This window comes from Peromyscus maniculatus, chromosome 1 (genome assembly GCF_049852395.1).
Source record: "Peromyscus maniculatus bairdii isolate BWxNUB_F1_BW_parent chromosome 1, HU_Pman_BW_mat_3.1, whole genome shotgun sequence".
In the NCBI taxonomy this organism is placed as follows: Eukaryota; Metazoa; Chordata; class Mammalia; order Rodentia; family Cricetidae; genus Peromyscus; species Peromyscus maniculatus.
The window spans coordinates 12,178,327-12,201,896 of NC_134852.1; the positions used below are offsets into that span (position 1 = coordinate 12,178,327).

General features: G+C 42.7%; 1 protein-coding gene across 3 annotated transcripts in view; it reads right to left on the reverse strand.

Moving 5' to 3' along the window:
- The window catches only part of LOC121826117 (leukocyte-associated immunoglobulin-like receptor 2), a 33,160-nt gene extending 12,944 nt beyond the window's left edge, over positions 1–20,216 (reverse strand). The window contains exons 1-3 of one of the 3 annotated variants that reach the window (XM_076569446.1): positions 19,995–20,216; positions 12,108–12,397; positions 33–68 (exon numbers count right to left, since the gene is read on the reverse strand). In XM_076569446.1, the coding sequence (XP_076425561.1) occupies positions 33–60 (28 nt within the window). In that variant the 5' untranslated portion in view covers positions 61–68; positions 12,108–12,397; positions 19,995–20,216. Of the gene's footprint in view, positions 1–32; positions 69–305; positions 5,568–12,107; positions 12,398–19,994 lie in introns of those variants that run through there. The other 2 variants (XM_076569456.1, XM_076569443.1) reach the window with 2 other exon arrangements.
- Between the last annotated feature and the right edge of the window lie 3,354 nt (positions 20,217–23,570).

Genomic DNA, 23,570 nt, shown 5'->3' on the forward strand with positions numbered 1-23,570 from the left:
TTTCCCATGGCTAAAACAGAGGACAGACTCACCATGCTGTGCCCAGATCCTCTGTTCCATTAAACACACTGAAATAGAAAAGAAAAATAGTTGGTGAGAGAAGTCTGCCCTCTTTTACACTGATCCCAACCCCAGAGCTCAGATCAAAACCCAGGGGCCAAATGGACAGCCTGAGACCAGAGAGCACTCCTCTGATACCACTAGGCCAGGTCTTCATAGAGGGAGAGTTCTGTGAGTGGAGCCCAGATTATAAATCTTGGATTCTGTATTCATTACCACTCTGTAATGATCACTATCTCACTTACCAAGTGCAAGAAGAGCAGCTCCAAGGACCATGGCAGTGCCTCATGCCAGACCATCGCATAAACAGCAAACAGAACTAGTGATACAGTCCACACAGTGGGACCCACCCATGGGATAGAGCAGGGTAGAGGCCAGGATGATGACATCCCATACAAAAGAGGAAGAAGATATGTTTTTGCACAAGACCTATCTCTGACTCCATTCTACCACACAGCTCTAGGCTTGGCAACAGTTCCTCTATGCACTTACTATTCTTGTTTTAAATTTTCACAGATGTCACGGGGTTGGGATGATGCTGTTCCCTGGAATCCCAATGGCTAACGTAAGAGATGTATGGACAATGTTTCACAGGAAACAGTAAGATGCAGCTAGAAATCATGAAGCACAAATTCATAATTGACTGGAACAGTTAGACTATTCTTGATGTGACACAGGCAAACAACAAATATGCCAACATAGATGGGAGCAGATAACCAGAGAAGATGCTGGTAACCAAGGCTTCTGTAGCATGTGGATGCTCTCAATAAATTCCCCTGACCATCTAACTACACAACCAACTCCCTAAAACTGACTGACAACACAAAAAAAATTGAATTAAAAGCAGGTTATGGAATAAACACAGAGTTCTCAGAAGAAGAAATACAAATGGTGAATACAGCAGTGGTGGCACACGCCTTTAATCCCAGTACTCAGGAGGTAGAGCCAGTTGGATCTCTAAGTTCAAGGCCAGCCTGGTCTATGGAGTGAGATCCAGGATAGGCACTAAAAACAACACAGAAAAACCCTGTCTCAAAAAAAGAAAAGGAAATACAAATGGTGAGTTTTATTGGTTGTTTACTTATTCATTTGTTCTTTGGGGTCCACTACCAGGTTCCAAATAAACCACACAGAGGTTTATTCTTTCTTACGAATGCCTGGCCTTAGCTTAGCTTGTTTGTATCCAGCTTTTCTTTTCACTTTATTTTATTTTATTTAAATAACATTGTTTTCATTGATTTTATATATCGACCACAGTTTCCCCTGATATTGAAGAAGATATCAGAAAATGGAAAGATCTCCCATGCTCATAGATAGGTAGAATCAACATAGTAAAAATGGCAACCAAAAGCAATATACAGATTCAGTGCAATCCCCATCCAAATCCCAACACAATTCTTCACAGACTTGGAAAGAACAATACTTAACTTTCTATGGAAAAACAGAAAACCTAGGATAGCTAAAAGAATCCTGTATAATAAAGCAACCTCTGGGGCCATCACGATCCCTGACCTCAAGCTCTACTATAGAGCTATAGTAATAAAAACAGCTTGGTACTGGCATAAAAACTGACACATGGACCAGTGGAATCAAATTGAAGACCCTGATATTAATCCACACACCTATGAACATATGATTTTAGACAAAGAAGCCAAAACTGTACCATGGAAAAAAGAAATAATCTTCAACAAATGGGGCTGGCATAACTGGATGTCAACATGCAGAAGATTGCAAACAGATCCATATCTGTCACCATGCACAAAACTCAAGTCCAAGTGGATCAAAGACCTCAACATAAGTCCAGTTACACTGAACTTGATAGAAGAGAAAGTAGGAAGTAGTCTGGAACACTTTGGCACAGGAGATTGCTTCCTAAATATAACTCCAGTAGCACAGACACTGAGAACAACAATTAATAAATGGGACCTCCTGAAACTGAGAAGTTTTTTTAAAGCAAAGTACATACTCAATAAGACAAAGCAACAGCCTACAGAATGGGAAAATATCTTCACCAACCCACATCTGACTGAGGGCTGATCTCCAAAATATATAAAGAACTCAAAAAGCTAGACTTAAAAATGCTGAACAACCCAATTAAAAAATGGGCTACAGAGCTTAACAGAGAATTCTCAACAGAAGAATCTCAAATGGCCAATTTAAGGAATTGCTCAGCATCCTTAGTCATCAGGGAAATGCAAATCAAAACAGCTCTGAGATACCATCTTACACCTGTCAGAATGGCTAAGATCAAAAACACTGAAGACAGCTTGTGTTGGAGAGGATGTGGAGCAAGGGGAACACTCCTACACTGTTGGTGGGAGTACAAACTTGTACAGCCACTTTGGAAATCAGTATGACAGTTTTTCAGAAAATTGGGAATCAATCTACCTCAACACCCATCTATACCCCTCTTGGGCATACACCCAAGGAATGTTCAATCTTACCACAAAGACACATGCTCAACTATGTTCAAATCAGCATTATTCATAATAGCAAGAACCTGGAAACAACCTAGATGCCCCTCAACTGAAGAATGGATAAAGAAAATGTGGCACATATACACAATGGAGTACTACTCAGCAGTAAAAAACAATGATATCATGAAATTTGCAGGCAAATGGATAGAACTAGAAAATATCATTTTGAGTAAGGTAACCCAGACTCAGAAGGACAAACATGGTATGTACTCACTCATAAGTGGATACTAGATGTGAGGGAAGGGATGGCCAGAATGCAACCCACAACTCCAGAGAGGCTAGCTAACAGGGAAAGACCCTAGGAGGGACACATGGATGACCCTGCGAAGGAGAAGTGGATGAGATCTACAGGAGTGGACTGGGTGTTGGGTGAGGAGTGGGGAATGAGAACATAGAGAAATGGGAGGGTCAAGCTGGAACAGGGACAGAGTGGGGGAGCAGGGAGGGCAATACCATGATAGATGAGGATATCATGGGAATAGAAAGAGGCAGGGTGCTGGGGAGGCTCTCAGGAATCGACAAGAATGACCCCACCTTGGTCTTCTGGCAGTAGTCCAGAGGGTGCCTGGACTGGTCTACTCTGGTGACTGGTCTAGTGAATACCTAACTGTCATCATAGAGCCTTTGTCCAGTGACTGATGGAGGCAGATGCAGAGATCCACGGCATGGCACCAGGCTGAGCTCTGGGAATCTAATTGATGAGAGAGAGGAGGGATTCTGCAGGTGAGGGATGTTGAGATCATGATGGGAGGATATGCAGAGATGTCGGGCCACACTAATGGAAGCCCATGAACTGTAGACTGGTAGCTGTGGAGCCACCATGGGACTGGACTAGGCCCTCTGGATATAGAAGATGGTTGTTTGGCTCAAAATGTTTGAGGGGCACCCAAGCAGGGGGATCAGGATATGTCCCTGGTGGATGGGCAGGTTTCTGGGAATCTGGTGCCTGTGGTGTGACACCTTGCACAGCCTTGGTGCAGTGGGAAGGGGCTTGGACCTGCCTAGGCTCAGTGTGCCAGGCTCTGCTGACTCACCATCGGAGACCTTGATTTGGGGGATGTGGGGATGTAGGGTGGCTTGGGAGAGAGGGGTGGGATGAGAGGAAGGAGGAGGGGGATCTGTGGGTGGTATGTGGAGTGAGTAGAAAATTTCTTAATAGAGAAAAATGAAAAAAATAAAATAGAATAAAAATGAATAAATAAAAAGCTCAAACAAAAGAAATCTGGAAAATGGAGAATGGTAACTGATTTAAGAGCTGTTAATAAAGTGAATCAGCAAATGGGCTCTCTACAGTTTGGAATTCCTTTGCCTCCTCTATTACATAAAGGATGGCCTCTTATAGTTATTGATTTAAAAGACTGTTTCTTCACTATACCTTTACAAGAAAAAGACAGAGAAAAATCTGCCTTCATGGTGCCTACTTATAATAATTCTCAGCCTGTTAAGAGTTATCAATGGAAGGTTCTCCCACAGGGAATGTTAAATAGCCCTATCCTGTGCCATATTTTGTATGTCAATCATTGGAAATGATACATAAGCAGTTCTTTTATCTATAGTTAACCATTACATGGATGACATCTTACTAGCTGATTCAAATGTAGATACTTTAGAGAAAATGTTTGAAGAAGTAAAGAAAATTTTGCCTTGTTGGGGATTACAAATTTCTCCTGAAAAACTACAAAGAGAAGATTCTATTAATTATTTAGGATATAAAATAGGTCTAAAAAATTAGATCCCAAAAGGTGCAAATTAGAACAAATCAGTTGTGAACTCTAAATGACTTTCAAATATTGCTAGGAGACATTTCCAATCTATGGCCCATTATTAGGGTAAAAAATGATGAACTGAGGAATTTGTTCAAAACTATAAATGGTAACAAGGACTTAAATAGTCCAAGAGAATTATCAGCTGTGGCTGAGAAAGAATTGGCTTTGGTGGAAAAGAAAGTACAGGATGAATATGTGGACTATTTGGATCCAGAGCTTGATTTCATTCTGGTTATTTTACCTTCTATGCATTCGTCTACAGGAATAGTAATGCAGAGGGAAGATATTAATTTAGAATGGATCTTTTGACCACATAAACAGGGTAAAAAATTAAATACTTATCTAGAAAAGGTCTCTGAGTTGATTCTAAAAGAAAAGTTGACAGTTCATCAATTAGCAGGAATACACCCAGCAGAAACTGTAGTACCTTTCACAAATGATGAAATTGACTCATTATGGGCAGAAAATAAACATTGGCAAAGAGCTTGCAGTGATTTTTTGGGAGAGATTAACAACAAAAATCCCAAAAGCAATATGATTAAATTTATAAATAGAACTAACTGGGTTCTTCTAAATATTGTATGGGAAACACCAATTTCTGGAGCCCCTACATTTTAAACTGATGCAGACAAATCAAGAAAGGCAGGTTATACATCAGGAAATTTAAGTAAAATGTCTCAAAGCCCTTATGATTCTGTCCAAAAGTCAGAATTATATGGTATTCTGATGGTATTAATGGATTTTATAGAACCTCTTAACATAGTTACTGACTCTCAGTATGCTGAAAAATTATTTTACACATTAAAACTGCTGAATTTATTCCTGATAAGTCAGAATAAACTTTGTTATTTAGTTACAAGAAATAATCAGGAATAGGAATCATCCCTTATCTATAACACATATCCAATCCCATATGGGTCTGCCAGGCCTCTAGTACAAGGTAGTGATGAAATTGATAAACTATTGATAGGAAATGTGCTGGAGGCCTCAGAGTTTCATTTTTAAAAAAGCATCATGTCAATAGCAAGGGTTTGAAAAAGGATTTTTTCACCAATTGGCAACAAGCCAAGGAAATTGAAAGGAAATGTCCTACTTGTTCTTTATACAACCAAACCCCACTATCTGTAGGAAGTAACCCAAAGAGTACTCAGAGGAATAAAAATCTAGCAGCTGGATGTGTTTCATTTTGTAGAATTTGGAAAATTAAAATATGTACACCACACCATTGATACCTATGCAGGATTTCAATGGGCAACTGCTTTGAGTTCTTAAAAGACTGATTTTGTAATCACTCATTTGCTAGAAGTTATGGCCATCATGGGTATACCTGCACAAATCAAGACTGACAGTGCTCCATCATATGTCTCTGGTAAAATGAAACAGTGTTTTGCTTATTACAATATAAAGCATATTATAGGTGTATCACACAATCCTACGGGGCAAGCAGCTATAGAAAGATCAAATCAAACTGTAGGCTAAATAAACAGAAAGGGGTAATCAAGACCCCCAAAGAGAGATTTCATAATCCTTTATTAACTTTGAATTTTCTAAATGCTGGGGAGAAAGGGACAACAGCTGCAGAAAGACATTGGATAATAGAAAAAACTACAGAATTAAATCAGCCTATATACTTTAAAGATGTGTTGACCTCAAAATAGAAACCAGGATATGTGTTACCTTGGGGAAGAGGTTTTGCTTTTGTTTCCACAGGAGAAGAAAGGCTATGGATACCATCAAAATTGATAAAGGTGCCATTTGAACAAGAGAGGGCTCTTAATTACAAGAGATGATAGTTCACCAAACAGCATGACCATTCAATCTAAACTAACCTATAAAACTAACAAATATTCTTAACTGATCAGATATAACTTGCCAAAAGGGAACCTCCCCAAAATTAGGGTTGGGGAAGGGTTCTGTTTTTGTCTTTTCAGGAGAATGAAAGCATCCAGATAAGGAATCTGAAGACCACTGGACAAATGAGACATGTGAAGAAAAAGGATAGATCATCCAGAAAAAATTAATTTACAATTAAACTTGTAGTCATGTTAGGTTTGTTTTCAAGGTCAAACATATATTTTAGGTAGATAGATGGTCTTCAAACACTTCAGAGATCTACAGAATATGGAATTTAAGATGTTTTAATAACATAGGTTCTTTTTTTATGACAATGAGACATGTCTGCTCCTAGCAGCACCAATCTACTTCAGAGAAGATCATGGGCATCCGTATGGAGTTCACTTTCTTTATAGCAAAAGTTAGCCACTGGGCAAGAAAATGCCCTTGCCTCAACTGCTGACAGTATGTTGTCCAAATGGGACAAGGAGGACACAAAAGAAAGGACTGCCAAACTTTGCCAAGACAAAGTAGGACAAAAAATCCTGCTTCACAGATAAGTCTGTCAGATATGCTAGGCCTGTGGGCCAAAGATGGATGCTCCGATGTTGCAAAGGAACACTGGGTACAGGCAGCCGGCTGTTTCTGTCATTTCTCACAACTTTCGGAAGTCGCTTGCTTGCACTTCCTCCACCCAGGTAATATTGTTTCCTTCCTGAGTCTCTGGTGGAGTTGAAGACTTTATAGTTATAGTTTTCCTTGTGGTGGCACACACCTTTAATCCCAGCACTTGGAGGAGGAAGCAGGAATATCAGTTCAAAGCCACCTTGGGCTACACGAAATTGATCTAGTCTAAAAGAAAAACAGCCAGGCAATGGAGGCTCACACCTTTAAACCCAGCACTTAGGATCTCATGCTTTTAATCCCAGTACTTGGGAGGCACAAACCTTTAATCCCAGAACTAGGGAGCTGGAGACAGGAAGTGATAAATCTGGAGGAAGAGAGGAATATATAAGGTAGGAGGAGGTAAGAGCTAAGGCCCTTTTTGGCTGAGGCGTTGTCAAGGTAAGAGGTGGCTGTGGCTTGCTTCTCTGTCTCTCTGATCTTTCAGCATTGACCCCGATATCTGACTCCAGGTTTTTATTGTTAAGACTAATTTGAAATCATGCTACACCCCCACCCACTCCTCCTCTGTCTCCATTCAGAAAGGGCAGGCCTCCTGTGGGCTTGAACAAAGCATGGCCCATCAAGTTGAGGCAGAACTGAGCTCCTCCCCTTGTGTCAAGACTGGGCAAGATAATCCATCATGGGGGCCAGGTTCCCAAAAGCCAGCCAAGCACCAGGTACAGGTCCTGGTCTCACTGCTAGGAGCCTTGCAAACAGACTAAGCTACACAACTGTCACACACACAAGCAGAAGGCCTAGGCTGGTCCCATGCAAGCTCCCTAACTGTTGGTCTTGAGTCCATTAGCTCCCATGAGCTCAGGTCAGCTGTCTCTGTGGGTTCCCTTGTCATGACCCCCTTGGCTCATACAATCCCTCCTCCCTTTCTTCAGCAAGATTCCTGGAGCTCAGACCAGTGCTTGTCTGTGGATCTCTGCATCTGCTTCCATTAGTTACTGGGTAGAATATCTCTAATGACAATTGTGGTAGTCACCAATCTGACTACAGTAGTTGGCCAATTCAGGAACCCTCTCCACTATTTAGCCAACTTTTCTTTTTTGTTTACTTACTTTTTTTATTATTAAGAAATTTTCTATTCATTTTACATACCAACCTCTCCTTCCTCTTCCCGCCACCCAGCCTTTCCGCCTAATCTATCCCCCATTCCCACCTCCTCCAAGGTCTCCCATGGGGAGTCAACAGAGCCTGGTACATTCAGTTGAGGCAAGTCCAAGCCCTCCCCCCCCACCCCCGCACCAAGGCTGCGCAAGGTGTTCCGCCATAGGCACTGGGCTCCAAAAAGCCTACTCATGCACCAGGGACAAATCCCTATCCCACTGCCTGGGGGCCCCTACACAGTTCAAGCTAAGCAAATGTCTCACCTATCCAGAGGGCCTAGTCTAGTACCATGGGGGTTCCTCATCTATTGGTCCACAGTTCATGCATTTCCACTAGTTTGGCTGGCTGTCTCTGAACATTTTCCCATCATGATCTTGATGTCCTTTGCTCATAGAATCCCTCCTCTCTCTCATCAACTGGACTCCTGGAGCTTGGCTTGGCACCCAGCCATGGATCTCTGCATCTGCTTCCATCAGTCACTGGATGAAGGTTCCATGATGACAGTTAGGGTATTCAGCCATCTGATCACCAGAGTAGGTCAGTTCATAGCCAACTTTTCTTAGCCTACATTATCCTGTCGGTCTTTCATCTCTGGGCTTTTACCTTTCTCTATTTCTGTCTGTATACGATATCTTTCCTTCTTATTCTGTGTGTGGCTGGTTGGCTGGCCCCTTCTTTTCTCACTCCTCAATCTTCCTTTCTCTTTTATTCTCCTTCTATTTATTCTCTCTAGCTGCCAGCCCCACCTATCCTTTCTCCTGCCTCAGCCATTCAGCTCTTTATTAGACCAACTAGGTGTTTTAGACAGGCAAAATAACTCAGCTTTACAGAGTTTAACAAATGCAACCTAAAAGAATGCAGCACATCTTTGCATCATAAAACAAATGTTCCATAGCATAAACAAATGTAACACATCTTAAAATAATATTCCACAACAAACTAAGAAACATTTTCAAAAGTGTTCTCCATTCTTAGTCATCACAGAAATTCAAATTAAAACTACTTTGAAATTTCATCTTACTGTGAGTTTGAGACCAGCCTGATCTACTTACAGAGTTCCAGGACAGCCAAGACTACACATTGAGGTTGTGTCTCAATAAAAAAGAAATGTTGAATGACAGAGAAAGACAGAAGATCAAGCCTCAGAGAAAGAGAAATTGACAGCTTTATCCATTCTGGATAAAAGAAATCTAATGCTGGAAGTCCCTTAGATGGACGATGGCTGGGATATTTTATAGAGCCTCTGGGTCGTCTCTTTGCTCTTCCATCCTGTTTGGATGCCCACCTATGCCTTCCCACCTTCTCTCCTCCCAATACACCATCTGGGGTAGCCTACCCTCATTTACTTTTCTACCACTGTCCCTCTAACTCTCCTTCATGAGCTTTCTTATACATCTCAGAACCACCTGCCAAATAATGGTACTGATGACAGAAGGCTGGGCTCTCCCACATCAGAGAGACTACCCCACAAACAGGCCTACAGGACAATCTGATCTAGACAATTCCTCACTCAGGGCTTTCCTCTCAGATGACTCTAAGCTATGTCAAGTTGGCAATTAAGCTAACTGGTGCAACCACCAGACACTCCCACCTGATGACTGATTACACACAAGCTCATCATACACCGTCCCGTTCTTAGCTCTACCTAGGATATTCACGTTCAGTGTTCTGTTGTCGCTGTATTTAGCTGCCTGACTTAGTGCAAGCCAGTTGTGCACTTGGGTAAAAGAAGCATTCTATTTGTTTTGGTTTGCTTTATTTCTTAATTGCTTTACACTTTGAAATTTCAGAGATGTATGAAATGTATCTTTTCATGTTCCATTTCCTACTCTCATCCCATGCCCAGCTACATCAAACTTCCTCTTTATCCAACAAGTCTCACTCCACCTTTCACAATGCTCTTACTTATAACATTGCTTCTTCCTACATTCTCAGGTCCACCCTTCCATCCTTAACCCATGAGCATTCACAATTTCCCATAGTTCTTAAAGAACACCTCTGCATCCCTAGTCTCCATACCGAGGAGATGTCACCTCCATGGAAACCCTGAAACATACCAACTAACTGGATGAGCTAAGGATACAGAACTGAATCTTAAACATCATGGAGGCCAGATCTGCTCCCTCCCTACAAGATCCTGACTGTTAGTCCTTCTTGAGTCCTCTTCAGCAAATGTCTATACTTTCTCCACAAGTGTGATGGCGATTCAGACACAGCACTGTGCTCACAGAATATGGTGTGAGACAAAGATTCAAGTCTTCCTAAAGGAAGAAAGTGACAAAGACCCTTTAACTTCTCCATCACTAATAGCTAGCAAGGATTGTCTGTGTGTGTTTCTGTGTGTGCAAATGTGCACACACTACAATTGGTTACACAGCCAATAAATAACTGGGTGGGATACCACATATCATGATGGGTAATGACATCTCTTCTCCAAAAGAGCACACCTGCATGTGCCCTAATTTCACACAATTAGCAGACAATGTTCCGATTCCAGAATGCAAATGAAGTGACTCAAGACAGGACAGTGGTGCAGTGTGCAACAGCCAGCACAGAGCTGACACACAGCTGTGTCCCCTCGACACATCTTGAGGTCTCTCTGAGTACAGAGATGAAGAGCTAGTGTAAGACGTGCACTCACATGTGGTTGACAGCACAAGGGGATCACTAGGCATGATCACAAGTAGGAATTGTGTTTGCAAGAGCCAAAGCACCTGTAGGCCTTCCTATGCCCTGGGCTCACATGGGAGATGAGGAATGTGTTGTGGTCCTGATGTGAGCAGTTCTGGGGAAAGGAAGCAATTCCATCTCTGCAGCTGATGAAGATAATTATGTGTGTGACAGAAGAGACATATAGTTCTTCCTATGGCCCCCTGGGGTCCTGAATGAACAGCCAGGAGTGGTTTGTCCCTGTAGAAACCTGGCAGTAAGTAGAGTATGCTGTTTAAACCATTAATGAAACAATCCCACAATTCACAGTCTGACCAGAGAGAAGAAAGGATGAAAACAAAAAGATGTCCACCCACTGCCAATCTTTGCAGATCACAAAACATGTTCGCAACAATTGCCATAAACCAGGACCATCAAGAGGCTCTATATAGGTACAGAAGGCTGGTGTCAGGTCCCATGGGCTGCATCCCCTTGTGAATTTCATTCACCATTGTCAAGGGAGCTGAGACCACTGTTAACACAGAGGGAGGGTCACAAAGCATCAAGACAGCCTGGGGATGTTGCTCAGTGGTAGAGTGTTTTTGCCTGGTATGTATATGAAGCCCTAAGTTTAAGTCTCAGCACAACATAGTGTGGTGGTTCATGCCCACAATGTCAGCAACTTGAGGGTACAGGCAGGAGGACCAGAAGTCCAAGGTCATACTCCATTACAAAGCAAGGTAAAGACCACCCTGAGCTGTATGAGAGTCCGTTTCAAAAAAGTAAACAAGGAAAGGGAGAGAAGACAAAAGAGTAAAGAAAGGAAAGGAAGAGATAAAAAGGGGAAGAGAAGGGAGGGGAGGAGAGGGAAAGAAAGAGACGAGAAAGAGGAGAGGGGAGGGGCCAATATATGGGTGCATAAGTATAATTCAGTGTTGTGAGATATTATTTTAACTAGGCAAGATGTGTTACATTTGCTTATGCTACAGAACGTGACTTTAACTGTGTAAAGGTGTGTTACTGTTGTTTATGCTGCACTCACTGAATTGCATAAAAATGTATTGCACTTGCCTCACCTTGCCTGCCTGAGGCACCTAAAGCTGAAGACCAATAGCTAGGCAGGACAAAGGACAGGCAGGGCTGGCAGGCCAAGGGAGAAGGAATCTAGAGGAACAAGAGGAGAAGAGAAGAGAGACTGAGGGAGAAGGAGAGGGGCATGCCCGGGGCAAGAAGCCAGGCAGCTGCCGGCCAGCAAGACACGAGAAAGAGTGAAAGTAAGATATTCAGAAAGAAAAAGTAAAAATCCCCACAGCAAGAGGTAGATGAGGAGAAACAAGTTAATTTAAGTTAAAAGAGCTAGCCAGAAATGAGCCTAAGCTAAGGCCGAGAATTCAAAACTAATAATGTCGCCATGATTTGGGAGCTGGTTGGTGGCCCAAAAGAAAAGGGCTGGTACAATGCAGGGCCTGTGATGAGGCGTATGTGGTGTAGTGAGGTAGAGAGCAGATGTTAAGGCTAAAGTTCATAGGCAGTTACTCACCTGTCACCCCCAGCTCCAAGTTGCCACTAAGTCATGACCATTGGTCTTCCTTGTAGTATCCACAGTAGTAAACCCCCGCATTGGTGTGTGTCGTATTCTGCAGACTGAACTTAAACACTTCCTGGGATCCTTGTGGGATTCACTCATACCACTTTGCACACATACTGGGTATATAATGGGTTAGGTGCACACTGGTCACTCCCAGAGGGGTCCTGCAGAAGATGGCCACATCACTGCTCATGGAAGTCACAGCTCCTGGAACTGTGCAGATGGAAGGCTGGGTAATGGTCCTGGAGATACAGAAAAAAAAAGAGCTTGAGTTAGCTGATGTCAGAAAAGCCAGGTTCCCAAGGAGCTATGGGGAGTTCATCACGTGGTGATTTAGACCACAGGATTTGCGCTATAACCCTATAGCAGTGGATCTGGGCTACACTTCATCAGGATTGGTGGCTTTGGGTAGCATAGGGATGTTAGTCCTTCACCCAGATATTTAGGTCATGTATTGTACCTCAATATACCAGCAATATGTGACACCACCCAGCCTGGACCACAATGACCTCTGTTTTTCCAGAGGTCACACTCAGTGTCGGCCCTGAAAATGCTGTCTTAGTTTCATTGGAGGTTCTCTGTCATCTTTAAACTACACTACACCTTGGAGAGTCTCTGAGCTCAAGCCTTTCCTCTATTTCTCTTTTCTACAAATACCTTATCTGGAGTCATCTCAATAAACTCAATACTACCATCTATCTGTCATTTACCTATCAATGTGCATAATCTACATAGTTGGCTGTGTGTATCTACATATAATTCATTGATCTGTCTATGTGAACACACACATGCATACACACATGCACACACACAATCTCAATCTCTCTCTCTCTCTCTCTCTCTCTCTCTCTCTCTCTCTCTCTCTCTCTCTCTCCTAACTGAATCTCAGGACAAGTTTATCCATACATAAATAAGTCACTTTGAATGTAAAGATCCAACTGATCACATTCTCAATTGAGCTCACAGTATATTCAAATGACCTGACTCACACTCTGTATTTCCTAACAATGTAATAATAACTTGCATTCTTCACACTGAGTGGCTGGAAGTCAACCCTGTGGGTCATCATTCTTAACACCTAAACTGTCCTCATTTATCTGGGCCAATCAGTCTTGTACCTAATTAAATCATCTACCAATGCCCTTCTTTATCTCCTTCTTTCATGTAAGTTCCAACCACTATGCCCACCTCCAATATCATATGACTCCTGAAGTCCTTTTAAAAGAAATGAATCACTTCTGTACTGTCCCCATAGCCTCCAGTTACTCTGCTCCCATTGCTATGATACATGAGCACTATACCTGGTCTACAAGGCTTAGTGAGGCTTAATTGTTACTCCTCTGACTGCATTCTCACCTACCACCATCACTGCACACACAATGAGCAAAGTCAAGACCATGTCAATCTCACTGGTATCTCTACCATGCAAGCAAATACCATGCTCCCACTGATGGCTCCAGCTTCCTCCTTCAGGATGTCTCACACAACTGGAGCATTCTCCTCTATCACAATTTTTACACCCTAAACTGTTTGCAGCACACATGCTTTGTACCCTTTCTCCTTTACATGCCTTAGAACTCACCACTTCCTAACACCCCACATGTTGAGACTGAGGCATCTGGTTAACATTGATGTCATTAGACATCATACTCTCTGCCTGTCTCCCACCAGCCTGGGAATAAATCCCATGGGTCACCATTATTATCACATAAACTGCCCCCTCTTCTCTAGGACAATCAGCATCATATCTAATCAACTCATTGGCTAACATTGGCTTTGTCTCCTTTTCATCTGTAGCACACACAACAATGTGGGTTTCATAGCCAGGCCCATAAAGATCGATTAAGAACAAATTAAGCTTTTTTTGGTTGGTGGCCATCAAGACAAACCAGCAGATAATCATAGTGTAAAAGATAAGTTAATGTAGAGTTCTCAGCCCTAAATAAGACATCTAATGTGCTCCCTTCCCACATGGCTCAAGGAACAATGTGATGGGGCAGGTGGAAAGATTTTAAGGGCAAAAAGTTAGGGAGGATGGCTGCAAGAAGGTGTCTTCTGGACATGTAGGTTCAATGGACTCACAGAAGCTGTGGTTGCCTGATAAGACCTGTACAAGCCCAAGCCAGTCAAAATTCCTGAGTAGTGAGGAGATAAACTCATGAAGTCCCATCTTTAGGTGAAGAACTTTGATAGTTGAAGGCTGAAGAAAAGGAGAGAGAAATTTCTTGTCAGGGAAGTGTCGTCTGTTGAGATAGATGCTCATGCTCTACTGGCTGTCCCTAAACCCACATAAGGACAGTACTGATTAGACTCAGTGGGCTATGGAAAGAGGAGATGAAGTTGAGAAGACGATATGATGGAAGGTTCTGGTAGGAGCTGGGGGAGGGAAGGGAGGGATTGATAGAACCAAAGTATAAAAAATGAAAAAAAATAATTCCGAGTGTTGTGTGATATTTTGATTGTGTTCTGACAAATAAAGCTTGCTTGGAGTCAGAGGGCAGAGCTAGCCACTAGCTGACCAAAATTAACCATAGAGGTTTGGAGGACTGTAGACAGATGGGAGACAGGAAGTAGTAAGGCAGGGCTGAGAGGGGATCTTGGCCCTTCTGAAGGAAGGAACAGAAGTGGAAGGAAGTCACTGGTGCCTGCTTCCCTGCTTCTCTGATCTTTCAAGTTCTTACCCCAATATCTGACTCCCGATTTCCCATTGATAAAGAATAATTAGTTAAGGCTTCATCCGAGCATTGTGGATCACATCTGTAAACACAGCACTCAGATATCTAAGACAAAATAATTGCAAGTTCAATGCCAGCCTAGACTATATAGCAGAACCCTATCTTGAAAATAAGGTTTTGGGGTGAAATCATAGATTAGATGATTCTACCTGTAAGCCAGTGAACAAGATAGTCAGAATTAGGGGGAAGTAGACTCTGTTCCAAAAGAAAAAAAGAGGAAGGGCTTCGATAACTCACAAAGTAAATGAAATATACAGGGCCAGGTTGGGGGGAGCAGGACAAAGATGCACAACACAGAGAGACCAAATACTGCCTCATCTGGGCAGCTCCCTAGTGGCAGGATAATCAGCAAACGCTGCTTCTAAATGGTAAAACAGGTGGAAGATAAGGAATCCTATTTTCCAGATAGACCCACAGCTGTCATAAACCTCCAACCCAGTTTCAGGATTTGGTGAGACTGTGACTCCTTCAGAAACCCAGAGTCCTGTCAGCTGCCTGACTGGGACCCTCTAGTTGCTCTGTTTAATCTTGAGATATGGGACCCACCCACACAACCAGGGACAAATTGTTCCAAGCTACTTGACCAAACTTCTGAGGGTACCAGACATCAGCAGAGAGAGAATATACCAGCAATATGTGACACCACCCAGCCTGGACCACAATGACCTCTGTTTTTCCAGAGGTCACACTCAGTATCGGCCCTGAAAATGCTGTCTTAGTTTCATTGGAGGTTCTCTGTCATCTTTAAACTACACTACACCTTGGAGAGTCTCTGAGCTCAAGCCTTTCCTCTATTTCTCTTTTCTACAAATACCTTCTCTGGAGTCATCTCAATAAACTCAATACTACCATCTATCTGTCATTTACCTATCGATGTGCATAATCTACGTAGTTGGCTGTGTGTATCTGGATAGAAATATTCTCAAATACCAGAAAAACAGAAGAAATCAAGATCACAACCTTGCTATGTATTGGCCCCATCCTGAACATATAAACACCTCTGAACCAAAAAGAGAGGGGGGAGGGAGGGGGAGGGAGAGAGGGGGGGAGGGAGGGAGGGAGGGAGGGAGGGAGGGAGGGAGGGAGGGAGGAAGAAAAAGACATTCACCAACGAATTAATTCCAGGTGTGTAAATCCCAATGAAGAAATATAAATAAGAAAAATCAAAATAATATTTCATCTCTAAAACATGCAAATCCCATAATAATGGCTCCTAGTGAAAAATGACCTGGAAGAACTCTCGAAGAATTCAAAGGAAGATTATAAATATGGCCAAACAACTCAAAGAATACAAAAAAAAAAAATAAAATAAAATAAGGAAGTCAATGCAAGAATGAAAATAGAGTTGAATTTCTGACAAAATCTAAACTATAGCAATACTGGGAAAGAAAAAAATCAATGAGCTGATTAAAAACCTCAATGGAGGGGCTGGAGAGATGACTCGATGGTTAATGTTATGGACTCTCCGACCCCTGGGAAAAGACCATAGACTCAGTCCAATTACAACTGAAGGATTTATTGATTAGCTGCTAGAAGAACAACAGCCTTAAAGCCAAATCTCAGGCATGTTGTGAAGGAGGGGTATGAGGAATAGTTCTTAAAGAAGAAAACCACAGGAAAACCTTCAATATCTAGGCAAGCAAGCAAAAACTTGTCTGTTCTGCCAAGTTAAGTGGTTAAGGAAACTCAAAACCATCTGTGGATATCTGTTTAAGCAAGTTACAGAAGCAAAAAGAAAAGCAGTCATATCATAACAACTGGACAGTCACAGCTGTACATTTATGGGATGGGGGTCACTGAGTCAGGGTTACTGAGAACTTATCTTCCAGGGACTGGAGTCAGAGACAAATGACTAGTGGGTACCAAGATGGATGCCTAGCATTAAATGGAGTTCCTTTAGCCATCGCAGTTAAGAGCATTGACTATTCTTCCAGAGGACCCAGGTTCAATTCCCAGCACCCACACGGTGGCTCACAACTATCTGTAACTCCAGTTCCAGGGTAACCAGTGCCTTTATTCTGGCCTCCATGGGTTCCAGCAGTGCAAGTGGTTCACAAACATACATGCAGGCAAGACATCCATACAAATAAAATGTATTAAGAAGAAAAGAAAAAAGTTCAATGTAAAACCTAACCAATAAAATGGATCAAGACAAAAAAAGAGGGTCAGAAGCTGAAGAAAAACAGAAATTAGATCATTCAGTACAGATTGATGAGAATTTTTTTTAGTTTTCTTAGATTTATTTATTTTATTTTCTGTATATGAATGCTTTGCCTGCATGTGTGGGTGTGCACCAGGTGAATGTCTGGTGCCCTCAGAAGACAGAAGAGGGTGTTAGATTCTCTGGAACTAGAATTTACAGATGGTTGTGAGCTACCATGTGGGTCCTGGGAATATAACCTGGGTCCTTTGCAATAGCAGCCAGTGCTCTAAATCACTGAGCCATCTCTCCAGCCCAATGAGACAATATTTAAAAATATAAACAGAACATGAGAGAGTTTGGGGACACCATGAAAAGACCTAACCTATGAGTTATGAGCATAGAAGAATACCATGGCAAACACACAGAGAATATTTTCAATAAAACATAAAGAAAATTTCCCAAACCTGGAGAAATAGATACCCATGAAGATACAAGAGGTCCACAAAACATCAAATACACAAGCCCAAAAAAGAAACTCCTCATGATATCCTACACTTAAAACATTAAAAACACGAGAAATAATTTAAAAAAATAAATATTATCAAAACCAACAAGGGAGAAAAGTTAAGTCACTTTTAAAGGCAGGTCCATTAGAATAACATCTGATTTTTTGACAGAAACATTTAAAACTCAAGAGGTCCATAAATGTGTATTCCAAGTTCTAAAAGACCACAACTGTCAACCCTAAAAAGCTATCCATTAAAACTAAAGGAGATTTAGGTGTAGTGGTGCACACCGTCATTCTCAGCTCTTGGGAGGCAAAAGCAGGCCCATCTCTATGAGTTTGAGGCCAGCCTGGTCTACATAGTGAGTTCCAGGTCAGCCAGGACCACATACTGAGACCATGTCTCACAAAAACAAAATTAGTAATAGTAATAGTAATAATAATAATAATAATAATGGAGAAATAAAATATTTCTAGGATACCAACATTAGGTATGATCACTAAGACAGTCTTTACAGATAAAACTGGGGAAAATACTTATGTCTGAAGAAATGAATAGATACCCTTAAGAGGGCACAAGCAATAAATAAACAATGCCAGACTAGTTAGTCAAAGGTGATCTAAGACACTTCAAAATCAACAAAATTACTGGAATTAATACCTTTCTTTTAAAAATAACTCTTAATATTAATGGTCTCAACTCCCCCAGTAGAGATACAGACTAAGGGCTGGAAAAATGGCTCAGCCGTTAAGATCACTTGGTCATGCAGAGGACCCAGGTTCCATCCCCAGCACCTACAATGTAGCTCCCAACCACCCATAACTCCAGTTCCAGGGGATCTGATGCTGTCTTCCAGCCTCTTTGGGCACCAAGTATGCATTTGGTGCACAGACACACATGCAAGCAAAACATTCATATGAAATAAAATATTAAAATCTTTTTAAAAAAACTAAGAACACACACTTCTCTTAGCAGCCCCTTGTGATTGGATGCAATGGGTGACTGGGAGCTTGCTCACAGGTGTGGGGAGGGCACCTTGCTAAAGTGAGCAGCTGGAGCAAAGGGTCCCAGATGAGGTGGGGAGGGTCAGAAGGAAGCCTATGGCTCTCTGATATGGGGTGCTCAGTTCCTCAGAAATGAGTGGAGTTGGGGGCCAGCATTGAAAAAGTGGAATGATCCACATAAAAAACTCTGTTTAGCTTCTCTGGGAAAGGAGTAAATGATGGTAAGTAGTCCTTCATGGCCTCAGTGACTGGGACAGAACAGCAGCCAACATCTTGAGATAGAGCGTGTGTCCATCCTCAAAGTTGGGAATGACTGGCCACACTCTACCTTCTGGGCTCTGCTCAGTCTACTGGTGTCACAAGAGTGAACTCACACAGGCCACAGGCCAGTGATCTACAGGAGGGAGGGTAGCCATCAGGGAAACGAAAATTCAAACTGCTTGGAGTTTCCACCTCAACCTGGTCAGAATGACTATCATCAAAAAAAATAAATAAATAAAAAGACAATGTTGGTAATGATGGCGGGCGGGGGGGATGACCTTTATTTACTTCCTATGGCAATGTAAACTTGTGCCAGCAATATATAAATCAGTGTGGAGATACCTTAAAGGTTAAAAATAGAATTACCACTAATATTATCAATCAATTATAAACTGTGTATGACAGTATCCACAGGAGCCAAGGACTTCTTTTTCCTTTACATGTGTTCTGACCCCACCGACCAACACCCTACTACTTCCCCATTCAAGGAGAAGGAACTGGGTTCAGAGGCAAAACATAGTTTACAGGATGAGGTAACATGAGCAAAAGCTTGGGACTGCATTTACCTCAGTTCTGTCTCATGGATGATGTACGGTCAAGGAGCCCAGTAAGACAGCCCAGGTGAAGACAGATGGGAAAAAAAGAAAGCCAATCCAAAACCTCGTCCATGTCCTCAGGAGGAAATGTGTGTGAGTGTCCCCATCCTCTGTGTTGATGGTTGCAGTGTCCTTCTGAGCCAGCTGTCTGTCCTGTTAGCATTAACACACTGGATAATCCCTAGCTTAATCATGGCTACAATAGCAAGGAGTAAATGGGAAGTGGGTGTGATCTCATTTCAGGATCACACTCCCCACCCCCATGCTAATCCCAGCCAAACTCGGACCTCCCAGGGCGAAAATGGAAGACACCAGTGTGCCCAGATCCTCTGCTTCTGAATAAAACACTGAAATAGAAAAGGACCTAGTGAGAAGTGTCCATCCTGTAACACAGTGACTCCAACCGCAGAACTCCAGGCCAGAGATTAGGTTCAGATAGAGAGGCAGGTGCCAGGAATGATACCTATGCAGCCACCTAACAAGACTTCACAATGAAAGAACATCCTGAGAGAAGCCCAGCTTATGAATCTAGGCTGTCCTATTCATTATTCATTACCCTTCTGTCTAATAATGATGGCCCCCTGTAGCACTTACCGAGTCCAAACACCAGATTAACCACAGGGGCCGTGGAGGTTCATCGTGCCAGATCTCCACACACACACAGCACCGAGAATGGGTGGCACAGTCTGCACAGGGGACACACCCATGGGATGGAGCAGACTGGGGTCCAGAACCCCCATAAAGATGGTGACGTCCACTGCAAAACAAGAAGGAGTTTCTCTTTGCATGAGACCTGGCTCTGCCCTCTCAATTCTCCAATACATTTCTAGGGGTGACCAGAAGTTCCTCTCTTACACTTCCTCTTCTGACTTTCAGCCACAAAGACATGCTCACATGTGATGCTGCCCCCGGGTGTCTGTATATTTGATGTAGGAAACTTACGGAAGATGCGATAATGAGATGCAGCTGGTCAGCATGGAAGGCAAATGTGGAGTCCACCACACAGACTATTCTGGGTAGAGCGCAGGAAGACACCAAATCTGAGAACGTGGAGGATGAGAAGAGAGAACCAGGGAAGGTGCAGAGGACCAACACTTCTGTAGTACACAGATGCAATGCAGAGACATTCCTGTGGCCATCTAACTACACAGCCAAGTCCAAAGAGCTGACAATACTATACTGTATATTTAAATTTCCCTCAGAGAGCTCTTAAGTGTTCTTTCTATTTTGTGTGTGTGTGTTGAGCAGAGACTAGAAGGTATCTGGAACAACAGGCAGTTATGAGTGCCTGGAACTGAATTCAGGTTTTCTGAATGAGCAGCAAAGTGCTCTTCACATGAGATGTATATCAACGCTTCCTCTTTCATGTAATTTATGGTGAGGTGAACATAACCCACAAGTTTTCAGTTCAGTGACATCAAATACAGTCACTCTATGAATGAGAACTCCTGGGAAGAAGCTAGACTGTGCCTTAGTTAAGGTTTCCATTGCTACAATGAAACATCATAACCAAAAGCAAGTTGGGAAGGAAATGGTTTGCTTGGCTTACACTTCCACATTGTAGTCCATCACTAAAGGGAACAAGGAATTATGCTTGCTGGCTTGTGAGCTCATGCTTATTCAGATTTATTATACATCCCAAGAGGTCCTGTCCAGGGAATGGTACCACCCATCGTGGGCTGAATCTTTCCACATCAATTAATCAAGACAATCTCTCACAGACATGCCTGTAGGCTGACCTGATCCGGGCAACCCTTCTATTAGAATTCGTTTCTTGGATAATGCTAAGCTGTGGTAAGCTGACAGATCTAAGACTGTCCCTATTATGGTCTGAATGTGATATGCCCTGCATAGGCTCGTACATTTGAATACTTGGTTCCCAACTGGTATGCTTGTGTGAGAGGTTGTAGAACTCTTAAGATGCAGGTCCTAGCTGGCAGACAGGCTACTAGAGTAGGGCCTGAAGGTTTTGTCTTGACTCATGAACATAGTAATCTCTTCCCACCATGAAGCACTGATATCCCTTTGTATGCACCCCACATTGTACTTCTTTCTCTGTCCCTATAGAAGCTGGGTCATCCCTTCATCACCAGGGACACTGAGGTACATAAGATGATAGATGGGCATGTCCGAGATCCTACAAAGAACATCTCACTCCTCACCTTTCTTCTTGTAATGTCAGGGGCTCTCTAGGGTCTGACCATAGGAAAGGGAAGGAGCTTAGGGGCTGCAGCATTTGTAGGTGTTCCTGAGGGCCTCCACTCAGAGCCCGTGGTAAGGTTGGTCTGAAAGAGCCTGAGTCCGTAGTAAGATTCCAGACATCAGGTAAAGTTTGTGTTGGCCTCTGGGGACAGGAAAACCATTTCACACCCGATCTCGGACTGACATTGCAAGATGGTCTTCTTATGGGTGTCACAGAGCAGGTGATCAGAGCTGGAAGCTGTGGCTTTTCGTACACTCCTGGAGAAGGAGAAAGCCAAGGTAAGTGAAAAGGATGCAACCTCTCACTACACTTAGCCCCTACACACTCTCTGGAAAGGAGTTCTCAATACGGCCACCCTAAGACTGCCATTCCTCTGCTGTGACATCTACAATCTACCACATGCACACTCTGCTCCACCCACACTGCAATCCTTGTTCTTTGCTGAATACAGCAAGCATGTCTACCCTCCAGACTTTTGCATGCTCTGTTCCCACATCATGGTGTACTTCCCCCCCACCAACACTCAGTGACTGCCTGTAGCGATATTTTGTTTGTTCTCTGACAAATAAAGCTTGCTGAAAGATCAGAGAGACAAAGGAGCAAGCCACAGCTACCTCTTACCTCACCATCTCCTCAGCCTGAAGGGGGTCTGAGCTCCTGTCTCCTCCTGCCTTATATTCCTCTCTCCACCCAACCATATCACTTCCTGTTTCCACCTCCCCCAGTGCTGGGATTAAAGACATGTGTGCCTCCCAAGTACCAGGATCAAAGGCATGAGATCCCAAGTGCTGGGATTAAAGGTATGTGCCACCACTGCCTGGCTTCTATGGTTAACTAGTGGCTAGCTCCACACTCTGATCTCCAGGCAAGCTTTATTTGTTAAAACACAAACAAAATAACACCACAACTACCCTCTTGGTAGAGGGCTTTCCTTCCCATTGCATCAATAACGTTCCACCATCCCTCTCTACTTCATAACCTCACCCTGTTTTTCTTCAGTAACACTGACCACCATGTGACAACATATCCTCTATCCTATTTTTGGTTCAATTTGTTCTCTCCTTCCTCAGTAGAATAAGCATTCATTAAAATCTCTATATTGAGAATGAGAAGATGGCTCAGTTCATATGCATATACATATATATAATATGCATATATGTGCAAACATATATATATACATACAATGAGAATTAATCACTCAGTCAAGACAAATCTTGCCAATATGATATGACATGAAAAGAGTAAGACACAGAGGACAATGACCCCCAAGATGACCAGCTTATGAAGTCAAGGGCACTCAAAACTCTGTGTTGAGAGCCAGGCCAATTCAAGGCTTCTCAGAAGCCCTGATGAAAGGACAGAAGAAATCTAGTTATGTGTCGTTGTCTAGGGATGGGCTTGAAAAGGCCAGTCTGGGTTGGGGATAGGCTTCAAAGGAATTAAGATTTTGGTTCCTGGGAACTTGGCTTTTCCCCCTGAAGAGACGTTATCAGGCATGGAGTTATCGGTCACAAGGCCACTATGTGCTCAGGCTATAATGTTCTTGAGATATCCTGTGTTCCTTTTGTAAAACATTGCTTGGTTAGCCTACTGCTGACTTCGTCCCATTGTATAATAGTTTCTGCTGACTCCGTCCAACTTCTCCCCTGAAATATAAGATGCTGTACTTCTTAATAAGCTTGCTTGGCATAAGATATAGCCTGCACAAGACCTTCTGATCCCAAACTTTCTTGTCTTCTCTACCTTCTATCCTCGTTATCTTCTGATCTCCTGGTCCTCACACTCAGGACCCTGTCACTGAAGAATGACCCACTGGTCTGAGTCAACTATGTGTAATAGAGTCCCTGCAGATGTTATGAAGTGACCTAAAGGGGAAAGCATGTGAGTGCTGAATATGGGTCAGTCACACTAAGGGTTTCCCCTTGAGCTCCAAAGAGAAGCAAGTTCCTACACTGTTATGCTCATGG